The sequence below is a fragment of the Lolium perenne genome, chromosome 2 (assembly GCF_019359855.2).
Source record: "Lolium perenne isolate Kyuss_39 chromosome 2, Kyuss_2.0, whole genome shotgun sequence".
NCBI lineage: Eukaryota > Viridiplantae > Streptophyta > Magnoliopsida > Poales > Poaceae > Lolium > Lolium perenne.
In genome coordinates this window covers 13,578,792-13,594,816 of record NC_067245.2, presented here as the reverse complement: position 1 = coordinate 13,594,816, position 16,025 = coordinate 13,578,792, and the positions used below count along the sequence as shown (strand labels likewise).

Genomic DNA, 16,025 nt, shown 5'->3' with positions numbered 1-16,025 from the left:
TAGGTAGCCAGAGGCGGCTTGATCCGTAGATTATGCTGCCACCCATGTTGGAAAAAAGTATCCCTCACCGTAGTCTCCAACCGTGTACAGACTTTCATAAACAGGTCGCGATTCGCCACTTTCTGTAGAGCAGACCACGAACGAAGAGTATCGGTACATCTGTAGATGACCTGTAAGATGGAACAATTCCTATCATTAAAAACTTTATCATTTCTACACAGCCAAAGCGACCATACAACGGCAAACGCTCCCACCCTAATAAGCGTTCTAAACCTGTGATCGATACCATGAAGCCAATTCCCAAAGATATTGGCTACACTAGTCAGAGGATGCAGATCTGAAGCTACTTGGATGCATGACCATATAGACCTGGCAAAGCGGCATTGGAAGAATAAGTGTTTTATTTTCTCATCGTGTTGACAGAACGCACTGTCTGCTTCCATGCCAATTATGTTTAACAAGATTATCTTTGGTTAGGATCACCCCTCGATGTAAGTACCAACAAAAAACCTTAGTTTTAAGTGGTACTTTCATCTTCCAAATTTTCTTGTTATTATCGACTGGAATATCAAGATGTATAATCGCATTGTATAATGAACTTACGAAGGGATGTAAGTTCCAACGAAATTCATCGGTGCCTTCCAGTTCCCTTTACAAGTTGTTTTCCTTTTCTTCAATCTCTAATCGTGAAGGGGATGCCTGGCGCCTCTGCCCGCCCTTGGTGTTCGTAGATCGGTTTTGCCGGTTAGGATTTGTGTGGTGGGTTTCAATGATCTCCGGTAGTTCTTCAGGAGTGGGAAAAAAAGGTTGCGGAAGAGATCGGTGAAGAAGTGGAACTAGGGTGTATTCTCGAAAAAACTACCTGGCGCCAAAGTGCATGGAACTCAACTTGACATGTTGGTTGCCACGCCCCTTGTTTTGTTGGCGCTGAACCCAGAGAGACCAGATTCGAAAATAGTTTTGAAGAGGGATGGGAGGTGGCTCAAATCTGTGAAAAGTGCTAGATTTGTCATAACTCAGGAGTAACATCTTTTCTGACCTTAGCAACAGTAGAAAAATTCCAACCCTAGCCAAATGCAGAGAGGGTTCTGTAGAGTAGGTCACCACTTGCCGGGCCAACCATACCCACTGGGACACTGCTGCACAAATGACTACACTGCACTGTTGCGAGTGATGAAGCGCATGCCGATGCAAGTGGTCAGTACGCGCCTTCACTCGCCTGCTGTGCTGTACATACAAAATCTAGTGCAGCCGCACCACTACGGGAGAAACAGGCTTTGCCGTGCGAGCCATTGGACGGCAAAGAGGCCTATACGCACGGCAAAGGCTTTGCCGTGCGTGCACGCACGGCATAGTTTGCACGGCAAAGTCTTCGACGGCAAAGCTGCCTTTGCCGTGCGCATGGACGGATTGCACGGCAATGCCCTTTGCCGTGCGTCGCCATCTCTGCCGTGCGCTGCGGACGCTGCCGTGCGAGGGATCTTTGCCGTGCGTCGCCATCGCTGCCGTGCGCCGTTGCTTTGCCGTGCGCCCTACTTCTTTGCCGTGCGCCCTGCGTTGCCGTGCGCAACAATGTTTGCCGTGCGACGCTTTGCCGTGCGGCCTTGCTCTGCCACGCACGGCAAAGAACCATGCGGGCACGCCCCCCAGGAGCTCCCAGGAGCACAGTTGGGCGACACGTGGCCCCTTTGCCGTGCGTGTGCACACGGCAAAGAGACCAAATGTCCTTTGCCGTGTGCACACACACGGCAAAGGGGCCTGGTTTTTTCATTTTTTTGCTATTTTTCAATTATCCCTGCATTTCAAATATTGCATTTCACAAATATAGCATATATAACATATATATCAACATAAGATCACCAAACACATCAACAACACCACAAATACATCGAGCACACATAGTTCATGCATACAATCCGTTACATAGAGTCCACATCGAGCACACATAGTTCATGCATAGCAATGTCCATATTACAATCCATAACAAGTGCGAACAATCCATTGCAACGACCACGAGTGCACGAAGACCATGCCATCAACCTTGTCCTCCTCCGCTTCCGCCGGCCTCATTGTCATTGCCTTGTGACATAAAATCTATAAGCAGGTTGATGGAATGAACATTTGCATTTGCATATTGAACACTTGAACAAGTACAAGTAGCGGGTTGGGCACAAGAGGACTCACCGAGGTTCATGCTCCGGATGATGTTCATGTTGTTGACGGTGATAGGTGTCCCCGGGGTCTGAGTGGGCGGTGGCGGCATCCACATGGAGTAAGGTGGAGGAGGAAGACTCCCCGGTGGAGAAGACAGAGCCGTCTGGCTCATGAGCCAGCTCATCTGTACTGCTTCTGCTGCATCATCTGTCTTGCTGTTGCATCTGCCGCATCATCTCGTGTCTGCTGCTGCTGTACCGCAGAATCTGCTGCTCCATCTCTGCGCCCTTTGCTCCTGGGCCGCCTGCTCCTTCGCTGCCATCTCCTCCTACGTTGTGTTGCCGCGATGTCATTAACATTTCAATGGAAAGCATGTAAAGGAAATGTAGAGACCCGAGGAAGAACATACCCGTAACCGCTCGACAGCTAGATCCGAAGCCCGTGGCCGGGGCTCTACCTCAGGCTGGCCGCTCTTACGACCACGACGGATCTGGCGGAGAGAGGGAACCCTCGCTGGGTCGACGCACCCGTCACCAAACCATAGGCGGCCATGCTTCAAGCCTTCTCCCGCAAGCACCGCGACCTCGTGGTCAAAGTCCTCGGCCTCTGGATTGGCGTCCTCGCCGTGCTTCGCTTGAACTTGGAGACATACGCCGTGCACGGGTCTCGGATTGCGGGTTAACCCACAAGGACCCCGTCTCGGGATCGGGCGTCTTCCTTTGCTTCATCTTCTTTAGCACGGCAAAGACGTTGAGGCTTCGCTCCTGTCCCGACTTCCCGCAAAAAGAGAACATGTAATTGAGTGAAGTGACACACCCTTGCGGAGTTAACAAATATATAACATGAATTCAAAGAATGAAGGAACCATTAATTTGCTCACCTCCTTCTGCAGGTGAAGAGAGATGGGGATGCTGCCTTGGATATGCGATCCACCTCGCATCTCTGCCCGCTTCGCCTTGCCCTCCTCGTGCTTCTTGAGGTACTGGGGGCATGTCCACCACATGACCATCGCACGAAAGCACCTATCGTCGTTGCCGACGTACTGAGGAGGGTTCTACATGCACAAGATAAACCCATTATGGTAAAATAAACTACATGGCGATAAAGAAATCAATAACACATAAATGCAAATACCTGCAAGTACTGCCACGGCTGCATGAGCGTGTCGCGAGCGTCCTCCTTACTCATGTGGACGAAGCGGTCGGCGTGCCAGTCGCGGACGCATTGAATACGTGCCTCGTAGTGCATGCCAATCACCCTCTTCCTTGCAAGCTGGTGTAGGACATCATCGCACGCATTCTCCTTGCCCTCGGCCCTCTTGAAGTATTTCTGCAACCATGCACATAGGTAAAACAAGGGGCATTAGTGCAATTATTGTGAACCAAGGAGAGTGTATGAATGGTAAGAAGTCAAAAGTCACGTACCCAGAATTTGGCAACAACCATATCCGCCGCGGTGCCGCGGCCAAGAGGATCTTCCGCGAGGCTGTAGTGCGCCCACCTCCAAGCTACGTCGCAGCCACCAGTAGGGAAGTTGACTATCCCAGGGAAATACCACCTAAGTAGGCCCCCAAGGATGTTCGAGTACCCACGTGGCGGTCTCTGCGTCGGGTCTTCAAACTGGAACGAGCTGCACCATGAAACGACAACATCAATATGTATGTGATAATAATTTTGATAATGACAAAATTGCGATAACGAAATGCCAAAAAATAACATGTACCTCCTTCCATAGGGCACAAGAACAACGTGCACATAGCGCCAGCTTCTCAGCGAGGGGAGCTGTGTTATCCCACGCCGATATGGCTTCCTATCACGTGGCCTCAGCCTCTCCAAAGCTGGAACGTACTGGTAATCCTCCGGCTCACACCACTCTAGGCTTGGATCAGGATCGAACACTAAGTTCCCCAACCCCTCATCCTCCGAGAGGTCCTCCTCGTCCCCCTCCTCCTCCTGGTCCTCCCCACCCCCCTCCTCCTCCTGGTCCTCCCCACCCACCTCCTCCTCCTGGTCCTCCCCACCCACCTCCTCCTCCTCGTCATCATCATCGGCTGCGGGAGGGGGGCTAGGACTAGGAGTGAGTACCCGCGTCGCATTCTTCCTACGAGGCCGCCCTGTGGGAGCGACAGGAGGGGGGCTAGGAGGGGGGCTAGGTGGGGGGCCCCGCCTCGAAGTCCCTACACCTACCAAGTCCTTGAGCTTCTTTTTAAGACCGCCACCCCTTTTTTTTGGCGGCATGCTTCAATCACCTGCAAACACAAATGAAGAGAGTGGTTTATTAGTACGCAATATTGTAAAGAGATAAATATTAGTGAAAGCAACAGAAATATAAGTAGATGAACATTAATGAAAGCAACAAATAATGCAAAAGGATGAACATTAATTAATTAGTGGAAGCAACAAATAGCTACCATAGAGTTCTCTCAAACATAGCACGGAGTTCTTACAAATAACCTAGCTAGACAATCTCTATTACACGGAGTTATTACAAATAGGCTAGCCTCACAATTACTACTACATAGATCGTGCTTTGTGTCGCCATCCGTGATTGGACCGCGTGTCTCCTCATCGTCATCGAGGCTCGGCGAACCAATAATCATCAATGAAACCTGGACGTCGTCCATCTTCATCGAGGACAATCCCTGCTTTGAACGCCTCGAGCAAACTCAGGTCTTCCGGGGCACAGACATCCTCAGCTTCATCTTCTGCATTGTCTCCATCCATGCCCGCGTCTTCTTGTTCATCGTCTACGACCATGTCATCGATAGTCGGCAAGCCGATTGTGAAATGGCCGGGGAGCCCTTCTTCCTGATAAAACTCGACACTCCTTGTTGTGGGGTCTACGCGGCGGTAATCGTCCTTGTTTGGCGGGGCGGCCTATTGCGTGAAGGCACCGTCATCACAACATCCCATCCATGTAGACGTTTTGTCGGGTTTTACGCACGCGTACGGGAGATAGAATACTTGAAAGGCCTGGGTTGCCAAGATGTACACATCCTCTCCCTTATAAATGGAGTTCCTTTCAACTTCGACCAACCCAATTTCAGGATCCCGTCTCACCCGACGTGGGTCAAACCAATGGCATTTGAAGACGACGGGATTTAGCCCTTTGTGAAACCCGTAATTCAGCTCGTATATACCCTCGACTCTTCCATAGTAATGGAGCCCATCATCACCTTGACATACCACCCCACTATTTATTGTCTTCGCGTTGGGCCGGCTTGTTGTGTATTGATGGGTCTGGAAGCGATACCCGTTCACGTCATAGGAGTTGAACGCTTCTACGGAATGGTCAAAGCCCCTAGCAATTTTTCTTAGCTCTGACTTCATCTCTTTGTCAGTTCTTGCCTACAAGTTTAGCACAAGAAGTTTAGAACGAGAAATGACCGATAAATGTAGGAAGTGCTAGCTAATTTGGATAGAATAGTACCAAATTACAAAACCAGCTACGAAACCGAAACCGCCTCCCTTATCGAAAATTTGCTTGGATTCTTCCGGGTAGGCTCCCTGTGGGTATTCTTCCAATGTATAGCCTTGAATTTCCTATACCGATGAAAAGAGGAAGAGTTAGCCACGAACATACGAGTGAACGTTTGCGAATAATTAAATGGTTCGCACTTACTCGATGTACGGCTTCACTTCGACCATGGTGTTTAAGACATACGAGTGGATCAAGGTCCGCTCGGGTAGGTCCGTTACGTACGGCTTCGAGCCACTTGACTTGCCACCAAGCCCCACGAAGATGCTAAGCTTGGGTACTTCTTCATTGTTGGCGGCATTTAAACGGAGGACCGGGTTGTGCTTTGTGGGAATGTTGGGATCATAGTGCTTAGTGGTGAAGTTTGCCACCTCCACGTTCAGGACTGCCTCGGCTATGGATGCTTCGATCTTGCATTTATTGCCGGTCATTTGACGGCTTTTGTGTTTCTCTCTCGGGACCAAGCGCCAACGGCCCCAATTCGGGCCCCCTTTAAGCACTCCTCCGCGAGGTGCAGGATCATGTGTTGCATCGGATTAAAAAACCCTGGAGGAAAGATCTTCTCCAGATCGCAAAGCAACACGGGTGCCTCTTCATCCAGCTTCTCAATCACTTTAGTGTCTAACTCCCTAGCACAAATCTGGCGGAAGAAAAAACTCAACCTCGCTAGCACTCGCCAAGTCTTCTCAGGGACATAGCCTCGAATCATCACCGGCATTATCCGCTCAAGCCATATGTGGTAGTCATGACTCTTCGGTCCTTGTACTCGCAGCGTTTCAATGTTCAGGCCCCTCATCCAGCTTGGCTGCGAACCCATCGGGGAAAAACAAGGAGTCCTTCATCCATTGGAAGACCTCCCTTTTTGGGCCTTTGTGAGGCGTAACGGAGCGTGTGGCTTAGTCCAAGTTTTTGGCACCATTAGGTGGCTGCATGTTCAACTCCGGCCTATCACACCACCTTTCTTGATCAATTCGAGCCTTTATGTTATCCTTCGTCTTCTCAGTGTCCACAATCGTGCTCCAAATGGCTTCACTGATATTCTTCTCGGTGTGCATTACATCAATGTTATGCGGGAGCTCGAGAAACTCAAAGTAAGGGAGCTTCCATAAGCACGGCTTGTGAGTCCATTGGTGTGTCTCCCCATATCCTAAGAAACCATTCCCATCGGGGCTAGGCTGAAGAGCATCTAACTCGGCCTTGATTTCCGTTCCGGTCTTCGGAATTGGCTTCGGGCCACGGACAACACGGCCTTTCTTGAAACTCTTTACATCACTCCCGTATGCATGCCTCCGCTCAAGGAACCGTCGAGCTTCATCAAAGCATGAATACTTGCCTCCCTTGTTTAGCCGTAAGAAAGTCACGGCTCATGCACCGTGGGCAAGGCCACTTCCCATGTGTACACCACCCGCAGAACAAAGCACGTGCTGGCAGGTCATGCAGGGACGTGTGGTACCACACATACATATCGAAGTACTCCTTCTTTGATGCGTCATATGTTCGGATCCCGCGACCTTCCCAGCCACGAACCAAGTCATCCACCAGCGGTTCCAGGTACACATTCATGTTCTTGCCCGGGTATTTGGGCCCTGGGATTATCATCGACACAAACATGTTCTCGATCTCATGCGGACGCCGTGGGGAGGTTCATGGGAATAACAAACACCGGCCAACAAGCGTATACTGCAGCCGACATACCATATGGATTGAACCCATCGGTTGATATCGCAATCGCTACGCTCCTCGGGTCACCTGCTTTCAATGGAAATTTCTTCACAAAGTTCTTCCATGCAGTACCATCCGACGGATGTATCATCTTGTCGGTGTATCTGTTTCCTTCCACGGCCCACCTCATCTGTCGGGCGGTATCCTCGGTCATGAAGAGCCGCTGGATCCTCGGTAGAACTTGGAAGATAGCGGAGGATATTCTTGGCAACCGTGGTCCGCCTCTTCGACCATCACCATTGCGGTCCACCTCAAAGTACCTAGAGGAATTGCATTTGATGCAATAATTTGTGTCAGCGTGCTCCTCTCGAATAGCATGCATCCATTTGCACAAGCGTCTAACTGCTCACATGACATCATAAGGTCAAAGAGCAATTAGGTCGAATAGTAGAAGTTTTGCGGCAAGAGGTGCCCTTTCGGCAGAAGGCTGCCTACGATGACCAGAAGTTCATCGAACCCATCTCTGCACAAGTTCCTATGGCACTTCAAGGCCATAAGGCGAGCGATGGCATCTAGTTGGGTAACCTCTGTATTTTCATGTAGGGGTTTCTGCGAAGCAAACAGAGCCTCATAGTACTCCTTTGTGTTTTCCTCCGGGTCCTCACTTGTCTCCGCATCCTGAGGTGTCTCCACCTCTACATGAGAGCTTTCAGGCACATTACCATTAGCCAAGTTTTCTAAGCACCTATCAAAACCAGTGTCATATTCCCCCCTAGGTTGAATCTGCCGCACCTCCTTCCTAGCACGTTTCTTTGCCTTTTCTCCATGGTAAGTCCAAATCCTGTAGGACGGTGTGAACCCAAACTTGATCAGGTGCATACTCATAGTTTCCTTGTCCTGTGCCTTTCGGTTAGCGCACTTACTACAAGGGCACCAAACACTTATAGGTCTGCTAGGGATGGCAAACGCCCTATCCACAAACTGCTCGGTATTTTCTCCCCATTCATCGGTATAGTTCCACCGACCGATTCTCGCCATCGTACATCCAGCCACGATTATCCATCCTCTAATCAGCAACAAAACAGACGAACATAGCATTTATATATCAAATACGAAATAAATGCATCATATATTTATTTATTTTACGCGTGCATCAACCTGAAACTCTACTAGGTGGGCTCCTAGCAGCCGCCGGATCCGTAGATTGAGTACGTTCTCCCAGCTCTACCCCGATCCGAGACAGAATTTCGGCAGCACCTCCCCGCTGCTCTCCCGATACACGTCTCGGCAAAAAGCCGAGAGGGGTGTGCATCCGGAGAACAACGGGGAGGCGCTACCGAAATCCTGTCTCGGATCGGGGTAGAGCAGGGAGAACGTACCCAACTACGCATCCGCCGGCTGTCCCGATAAATGCCGTAAGAGTTACGGTTCATAATATGCGAGACCACTAATGCATATTTATCCGCGTAACCCTTACGGTCGGGAAGAGACGCCTAGGTATCGCGACAGACTTGGTGATCTAGACATAAAGAAAAAACCTAGGTACAAGAGAGGCGAACGGATTCTCACCCTCGAAGCGTGACCGACAGCCGGCGAAGAAGACCAACGACCCTCTGAGAGAATCGTCGAAGAAGATCCGAAACGCCCCGTCAAACACCCCCGCGACGCCGCCCCTCGTGTCCACCTCGAAGCATCGCCTGCATAACAAAAAAAAACCAATTAGGGGCTATTAATAATTACCATGTATGCGCGTATATAGAGTATATGGAGCAGTAGAAAGCCAATGTTACTTTTGCTGCTTTGTGAATGAGGTAATGCAATGTTACATCTAAGAAGAGGACAGCGAGGGCTCGGAGCATTTGTCTTAACATGCTCCATCTTCTGGCTTACTAGACGCTCTGCTATGCACCAACTGCTTATATTTTACAAGACTTTGAACCATTTTTGATCCGTGGCAGAACTTTCAGTCACTTGCTCGCCGTATGTGCATACCGGGATGCCAGTAAAGCTAGCTAGGCCGTCATCTCTACATAAAGACACGCACGGTGGCACGGAACCGTAAACAAACACTGCCCTAGCTAAACCCACTACTACAATGGAGCTCCTTGTGCTCCTTGCCGTTGGGTCCTGGCCTTTGTGCCGCTCCCAATGCCGACGACCATGTCGCCGTCCTGCGCCGACCACGACCCGACACGCCTCGCGCGCGCAGACAAAGAACCCTCCCGCCGCCGCCATGGGCGCCTTCCTCCCCCTCCTGCTGCTCGCCGTCGCGGCCAATGCCGGCCTGCTGGCCACGCCGTCGCAAGCCCTGACCCAGGACGGCCTCCACCTGCTCGACGCCAAGCGCGCGCTCACCGTGCCCGACGGCACGCTCACCGACTGGAACCCGACCGCCGCCACGCCCTGCGCCTGGACGGGCGTCACCTGCGACGCCGCCGGCGCCGTCACCGCGCTCTCCGTCGCTAACACCAACCTCGCCGGCCCGTTCCCCGCGTCGCTGCCGCATCCCGCGCCTCGCGTCCCTCGACCTCGGCGCCAACTACCTCGGCCCGGAGGCCGCCGTCGCCGGGTGCAACGCGCTAACACACCTCGACCTCTCCGTCAACTCCTTCGTCGGCCCGCTCCCCGCCGCGCTGGCCGGCCTCCCGGCCCCGTCGTGGTGGTGCTGCTGTCGGCGGTCGCCACGGTGTGCGAATGGGAAGGAGGAGGGGGAGGGGGGCCTGACCTGAGACCTGTGACCGGGGGAAGGGGCTGCGGCGGCGTGGTCGTGGGCCGGGCAGCGGCGGCTGGGAGGAGCAGGAGGTGGCGGCGACGGCGTCGTGGGGGCGAACGGCGGCGCGGCGCCTGGGAGGAGCAGCAGGTGGCGGCGGCGGCGTGGTCGAGGTGGCGGCGCGGCGCACAGGAGGAGCAGCAGGAGGCAGCGGCGGCGGCGTGGTCGAGGTGGCGGCGGCGGCGTGTGGGGAGGTCGGCGTGTGGGGAGGTCGTGCGGATGCGTGGAGGTGGGGAGAAATTTGTCTGGCTCAGGACGTCCCGACCGCGCCTTATCCGCCTTCTTTGCCGTGCGGCCTTCTTTGCCGTGCGGCAAAGGTTCTTTGCCGTGCGGGGAAGCTTTGCCGTGCGCAGCAGTGCCTTTGCCGTGCGGCAGGCTTCTTTGCCGTGCGCCTGCGCACGGCAAAGCATTTTTTTTTTATTTTTACCACTTCTATAACACTAAGAATTTTAATTGTAAATTATCAATAACATTAAGTTTTATTTGTAAATTATATTAAACTTGTTTTTCAAAATGTGTATTATGTAATACTATATGTTTCATGTTTTTCAAGAAATGTGTGATTAACCATAACCCTAACCCTAACCCTAAATCCTAACCCATTGATCTAGCCACATTAATCATAACCCTAACCCTAAATCATATAACCCTAAATCATATAACCCTAAATCATAACCCTAACCCTAAACCCTAACCCTAAATCCTAACACATTAATACTTAACCATAAATCCTAACACATTAATACTTAACCATGCATCATAAACCCTAACTCTAACCCTAAACCCTAAACCTATACCTAACCATAAATACTTACCCTTTAACCTAAATCTTTGGTTCTCCATGTGTATATGTACTAAACAAACCTAAAAGAATGAAAAGTTACATTGGTGCACCCTCGCGCGGAGAAATCTAGGGGGGTAGACCCGCCGGGGAACCCGTTTCGCTGTTTTGGGGGGAGGAGGGGGAGAACGACCGCCGGAACACCGGAACCCCACCAAATCTTGCATGTGGGCCTATGCTATGTGTGAAAGTGTGGTGCAAGGTGTAATGGTGCAAAAGTAGCTCCCCTAAACCCTAAACCCTAAACTGGGGAGGCTTCGAGCCCTAAACCCCTCTAAATCCCTAAACCACGACGCCGGAGCTGCAGAAGCATGCATCATAAACCCTAACCCTAACCCTAAACCCTAAACCTAAACCTAACAATAAATACTTACCCTTTAACCTAAACCCTAGCCCTAGCCCCTAAACCCTAGCCCTAACCCTACACCTAACCCTAACCAGTAGACCAGGCACACCGTCGATCGTGTGATAATGGCTCTAGCTGCTGGTATATGTACCAAAGGGTCCCAATCTTTGGTTCTCCATGTGTATATGTACTAAACAAACATAAAGGAATGAAAAGTTACATTGGTGCACCCTCGCGCGGAGAAATCTAGTGGGGTAGACCCGCTGGGGCACACGTTCCGCTGTTTTGGGGGGAGGAGGGGGATAACGACCGCCGGAGCACCGGAACCCCACCAAACCTTGCATGTGGACCTATTCTATGTGTCAAAGTGTGATGCAAGGTGTGATTCACAAAATGGTGCATGGCATGGATCCCCGGTCTGACATTCCTCACCTTCGGGCGATAACACTTAACAGATTCCTGGACGTGTACGCTGAAGTGTCCCGCCGCGGGTATATCGGGGGCTAGACTGTGCCAAAGGGTGCCACACATGGTTTTCCATATGTCCATGGACTAAACAAACCTAAACCTATGAAAAGTTACATTGGTGCACCCTCGCGCGGAGAAATCTAGGGGGGTAGACCCGCCGGGGCACACGTTCCGCTGTTTTGGGGGAGGAGGGGGATAACGACCGCCGGAGCACCGGAACCCCACCAAACCTTGCATGTGGACCTATGATATGTGTCAAAGTGTGGTGCAAGGTCTAATGGTGCAAAAGTAGCTCCCCTAAACCCTAAACCCTAAACTGGGGAGGCTTCGAGCCCTAAACCCCTCTAAATCCCTAAACCACGACGCCGGAGCTGCAGAAGCATGCATCATAAACCCTAACCCTAACCCTAAACCCTAAACCTAAACCTAACCATAAATACTTACCCTTTAACCTAAACCCTAGCCCTAGCCCCTAAACCCTAGCCCTAACCCTACACCTAACCCTAACCAGTAGATCAGGCACACCGTCGATCGTGTGATAATGGCTCTAGCTGCTGGTATATGTGCCAAAGGGTCCCAATCTTTGGTTCTCCATGTGTATATGTACTAAACAAACCTAAAATAATGAAAAGTTACATTGGTGCACCCTCGCGCGGAGAAATCTAGGGGGGTAGACCCGCCGGGGCACACGTTCCGCTGTTTTGGGGGAGGAGGGGGATAACGACCGCCGGAGCACCGTAACCCCACCAAACCTTGCATGTGGACCTATGATATGTGTCAAAGTGTGGTGCAAGGTCTAATGGTGCAAAAGTAGCTCCCCTAAACCCTAAACCCTAAACTGGGGAGGCTTCGAGCCCTAAACCCCTCTAAATCCCTAAACCACGACGCCGGAGCTGCAGAAGCATGCATCATAAACCCTAACCCTAACCCTAAACCCTAAACCTAAACCTAACCATAAATACTTACCCTTTAACCTAAACCCTAGCCCTAGCCCCTAAACCCTAGCCCTAACCCTACACCTAACCCTAACCAGTAGATCAGGCACACCGTCGATCGTGTGATAATGGCTCTAGCTGCTGGTATATGTGCCAAAGGGTCCCAATCTTTGGTTCTCCATGTGTATATGTACTAAACAAACCTAAAATAATGAAAAGTTACATTGGTGCACCCTCGCGCGGAGAAATCTAGGGGGGTAGACCCGCCGGGGCACGCGTTCATTGTTTGGGGGGAGGAGGGGATAACGACCGCCGGAGCACCGGAACCCCACCAAACCTTGCATGTGGACCTATGATATGTGTCAAAGTGTGATGCAAGGTGTAATTCACCAAATGGTGCATGGCATGGATCCCCGGTCTGACATCCCTCACCTTCGGGCGATAACACTTAACAGATTCCTGGACGTGTACGGTGAAGTGTCCCGCCGCGGGTATATCGGGGGCTAGACTGTGCCAAAGGGTGCCACACATGGTTTTCCATATGTCCATGGACTAAACAAACCTAAACCTATGAAAAGGTATATTGGTGGAACCTCGCGCGGAGAAATCTAGGGGGGTAGACCCGCCGGGGCACACGTTCCGCTGTTTTGGGGGAGGAGGGGGATAACGACCGCCGGAGCACCGTAACCCCACCAAACCTTGCATGTGGACCTATGATATGTGTCAAAGTGTGGTGCAAGGTCTAATGGTGCAAAAGTAGCTCCCCTAAACCCTAAACCCTAAACCGGGAGGCTTCGAGCCCTAAACCCCTCTAAATCCCTAAACCACGACGCCTGAGTCGTAAGCATGCATCATAAACCCTAACCCTAACCCTAAACCCTAAACCTAAACCTAACCATAAATACTTACCCTTTAACCTAAACCCTAGCCCTAGCCCCTAAACCCTAGCCCTAACCCTACACCTAACCCTAACCAGTAGATCAGGCACACCGTCGATCGTGTGATAATGGCTCTAGCTGCTGGTATATGTGCCAAAGGGTCCCAATCTTTGGTTCTCCATGTGTATATGTACAAAACAAACCTAAAATAATGAAAAGTTACATTGGTGCACCCTCGCGCGGAGAAATCTAGGGGGGTAGACCCGCGGGGCACGCGTTCACTGTTTTGGGGGCAGGAGGGGATAACGACCGCCGGAGCACCGTAACCCCACCAAACCTTGCATGTGGACCTATGATATGTGTCAAAGTGTGATGCTAGGTGTAATTCACCAAATGGTGCATGGCATGGATCCCCGGTCTGACATCCCTCACCTTCGGGCGATAACACTTAACAGATTCCTGGACGTGTACGGTGAAGTGTCCCGCCGCGGGTATATCGGGGGCTAGACTGTGCCAAAGGGTGCCACACATGGTTTTCCATATGTCCATGGACTAAACAAACCTAAACCTATGAAAAGGTATATTGGTGGAACCTCGCGCGGAGAAATCTAGGGGGGTAGACCCGCCGGGGCACGCGTTCCGCTGTTTTGGGGGGAGGAGGGGATAACGACCGCCGGAGCACCGTAACCCCACCAAACCTTGCATGTGGACCTATGATATGTGTCAAAGTGTGGTGCAAGGTCTAATGGTGCAAAAGTAGCTCCCCTAAACCCTAAACCCTAAACTGGGGAGGCTTCGAGCCCTAAACCCCTCTAAATCCCTAAACCACGACGCCGGAGCTGCAGAAGCATGCATCATAAACCCTAACCCTAACCCTAAACCCTAAACCTAAACCTAACCATAAATACTTACCCTTTAACCTAAACCCTAGCCCTAGCCCCTAAACCCTAGCCCTAACCCTACACCCTAACCCTAACCAAGAGATCGTGCACACCGTCGATCGTGTGATAATGGCTCTAGCTGCTGGTATATGTGCCAAAGGGTCCCAATCTTTGGTTCTCCATGTGTATATGTACAAAACAAACCTAAAATAATGAAAAGTTACATTGGTGCACCCTCGCGCGGAGAAATCTAGGGGGGTAGACCCGCGGGGCACGCGTTCATTGTTTTGGGGGAGGAGGGGATAACGACCGCCGAGCACCGAACCCCACCAAACCTTGCATGTGGACCTATGTTATGTGTCAAAGTGTGATGCTAGGTGTAATTCACCAAATGGTGCATGGCATGGATCCCCGGTCGACATCCCTCACCTTCGGCGATAACACTTAATGTATTCCTGGACGTGTACGGTGAAGTGTCCCGCCGCGGGTATATCGGGGGCTAGACTGTGCCAAAGGGTGCCACACATGGTTTTCCATATGTCCATGGACTAAACAAACCTAAACCTATGAAAAGGTATATTGGTGGAACCTCGCGCGGAGAAATCTAGGGGGGTAGACCCGCCGGGGCACACGTTCCGCTGTTTTGGGGGAGGAGGGGGATAACGACCGCCGGAGCACCGTAACCCCACCAAACCTTGCATGTGGACCTATGATATGTGTCAAAGTGTGGTGCAAGGTCTAATTCTGCAAAAGTAGCTCCCCTAAACACTAAACCCTAAAGCCTGGGAGGCTTCGAGCCCTAAACCCCTCTAAATCCCTAAACCACGACGCCGGAGCTGCAGAAGCATGCATCATAAACCCTAACCCTAACCCTAAACCCTAAACCTAAACCTAACCATAAATACTTACCCTTTAACCTAAACCCTAGCCCTAGCCCCTAAACCCTAGCCCTAACCCTACACCCTAACCCTAACCAGTAGATCAGGCACACCGTCGATCGTGTGATAATGGCTCTAGCTGCTGGTATATGTGCCAAAGGGTCCCAATCTTTGGTTCTCCATGTGTATATGTACTAAACAAACCTAAAATAATGAAAAGTTACATTGGTGCACCCTCGCGGAGAAATCTAGGGGGTAGACCCGCCGGGGCACCCGTTCCGCTGTTTTGGGGGAGGAGGGGGATAACGACCGCCGGAGCACCGGAACCCCACCAAACCTTGCATGTGGACCTATGATATGTGTCAAAGTGTGATGCTAGGTGTAATTCACCAAATGGTGCATGGCATGGATCCCCGGTCTGACATCCCTCACCTTCGGGCGATAACACTTAACAGATTCCTGGACGTGTACGGTGAAGTGTCCCGCCGCGGGTATATCGGGGGCTAGACTGTGCCAAAGGGTGCCACACATGGTTTTCCATATGTCCATGGACTAAACAAACCTAAACCTATGAAAAGGTATATTGGTGGAACCTCGCGCGGAGAAATCTAGGGGGTAGACCATCCGGGGCCCACAGACAGAGGTTTTTAGGGGTAATGACGGCCTGAGCACCGAAATGCAACCAAAACTTGCAACTGGACCTAAAACCTACCCTAACAAACCTAAGAGAATGAA

At 51.4% G+C, this 16,025-nt stretch overlaps 1 protein-coding gene across 1 annotated transcript; it reads right to left on the bottom strand.

The window, feature by feature from the left end:
- Positions 1-2,980: 2,980 nt before the first annotated feature.
- On the bottom strand, positions 2,981-3,900 carry LOC139835398 (uncharacterized). Its single transcript, XM_071825242.1, has 4 exons — positions 3,877-3,900; positions 3,579-3,783; positions 3,289-3,483; positions 2,981-3,208 (listed from the first exon to the last, which is right to left on the bottom strand). Exons 2-4 carry the CDS (start codon positions 3,597-3,599, stop codon positions 2,981-2,983), a joined length of 444 nt encoding a protein of 147 aa, XP_071681343.1. The 5' UTR covers positions 3,600-3,783; positions 3,877-3,900.
- Between the last annotated feature and the right edge of the window lie 12,125 nt (positions 3,901-16,025).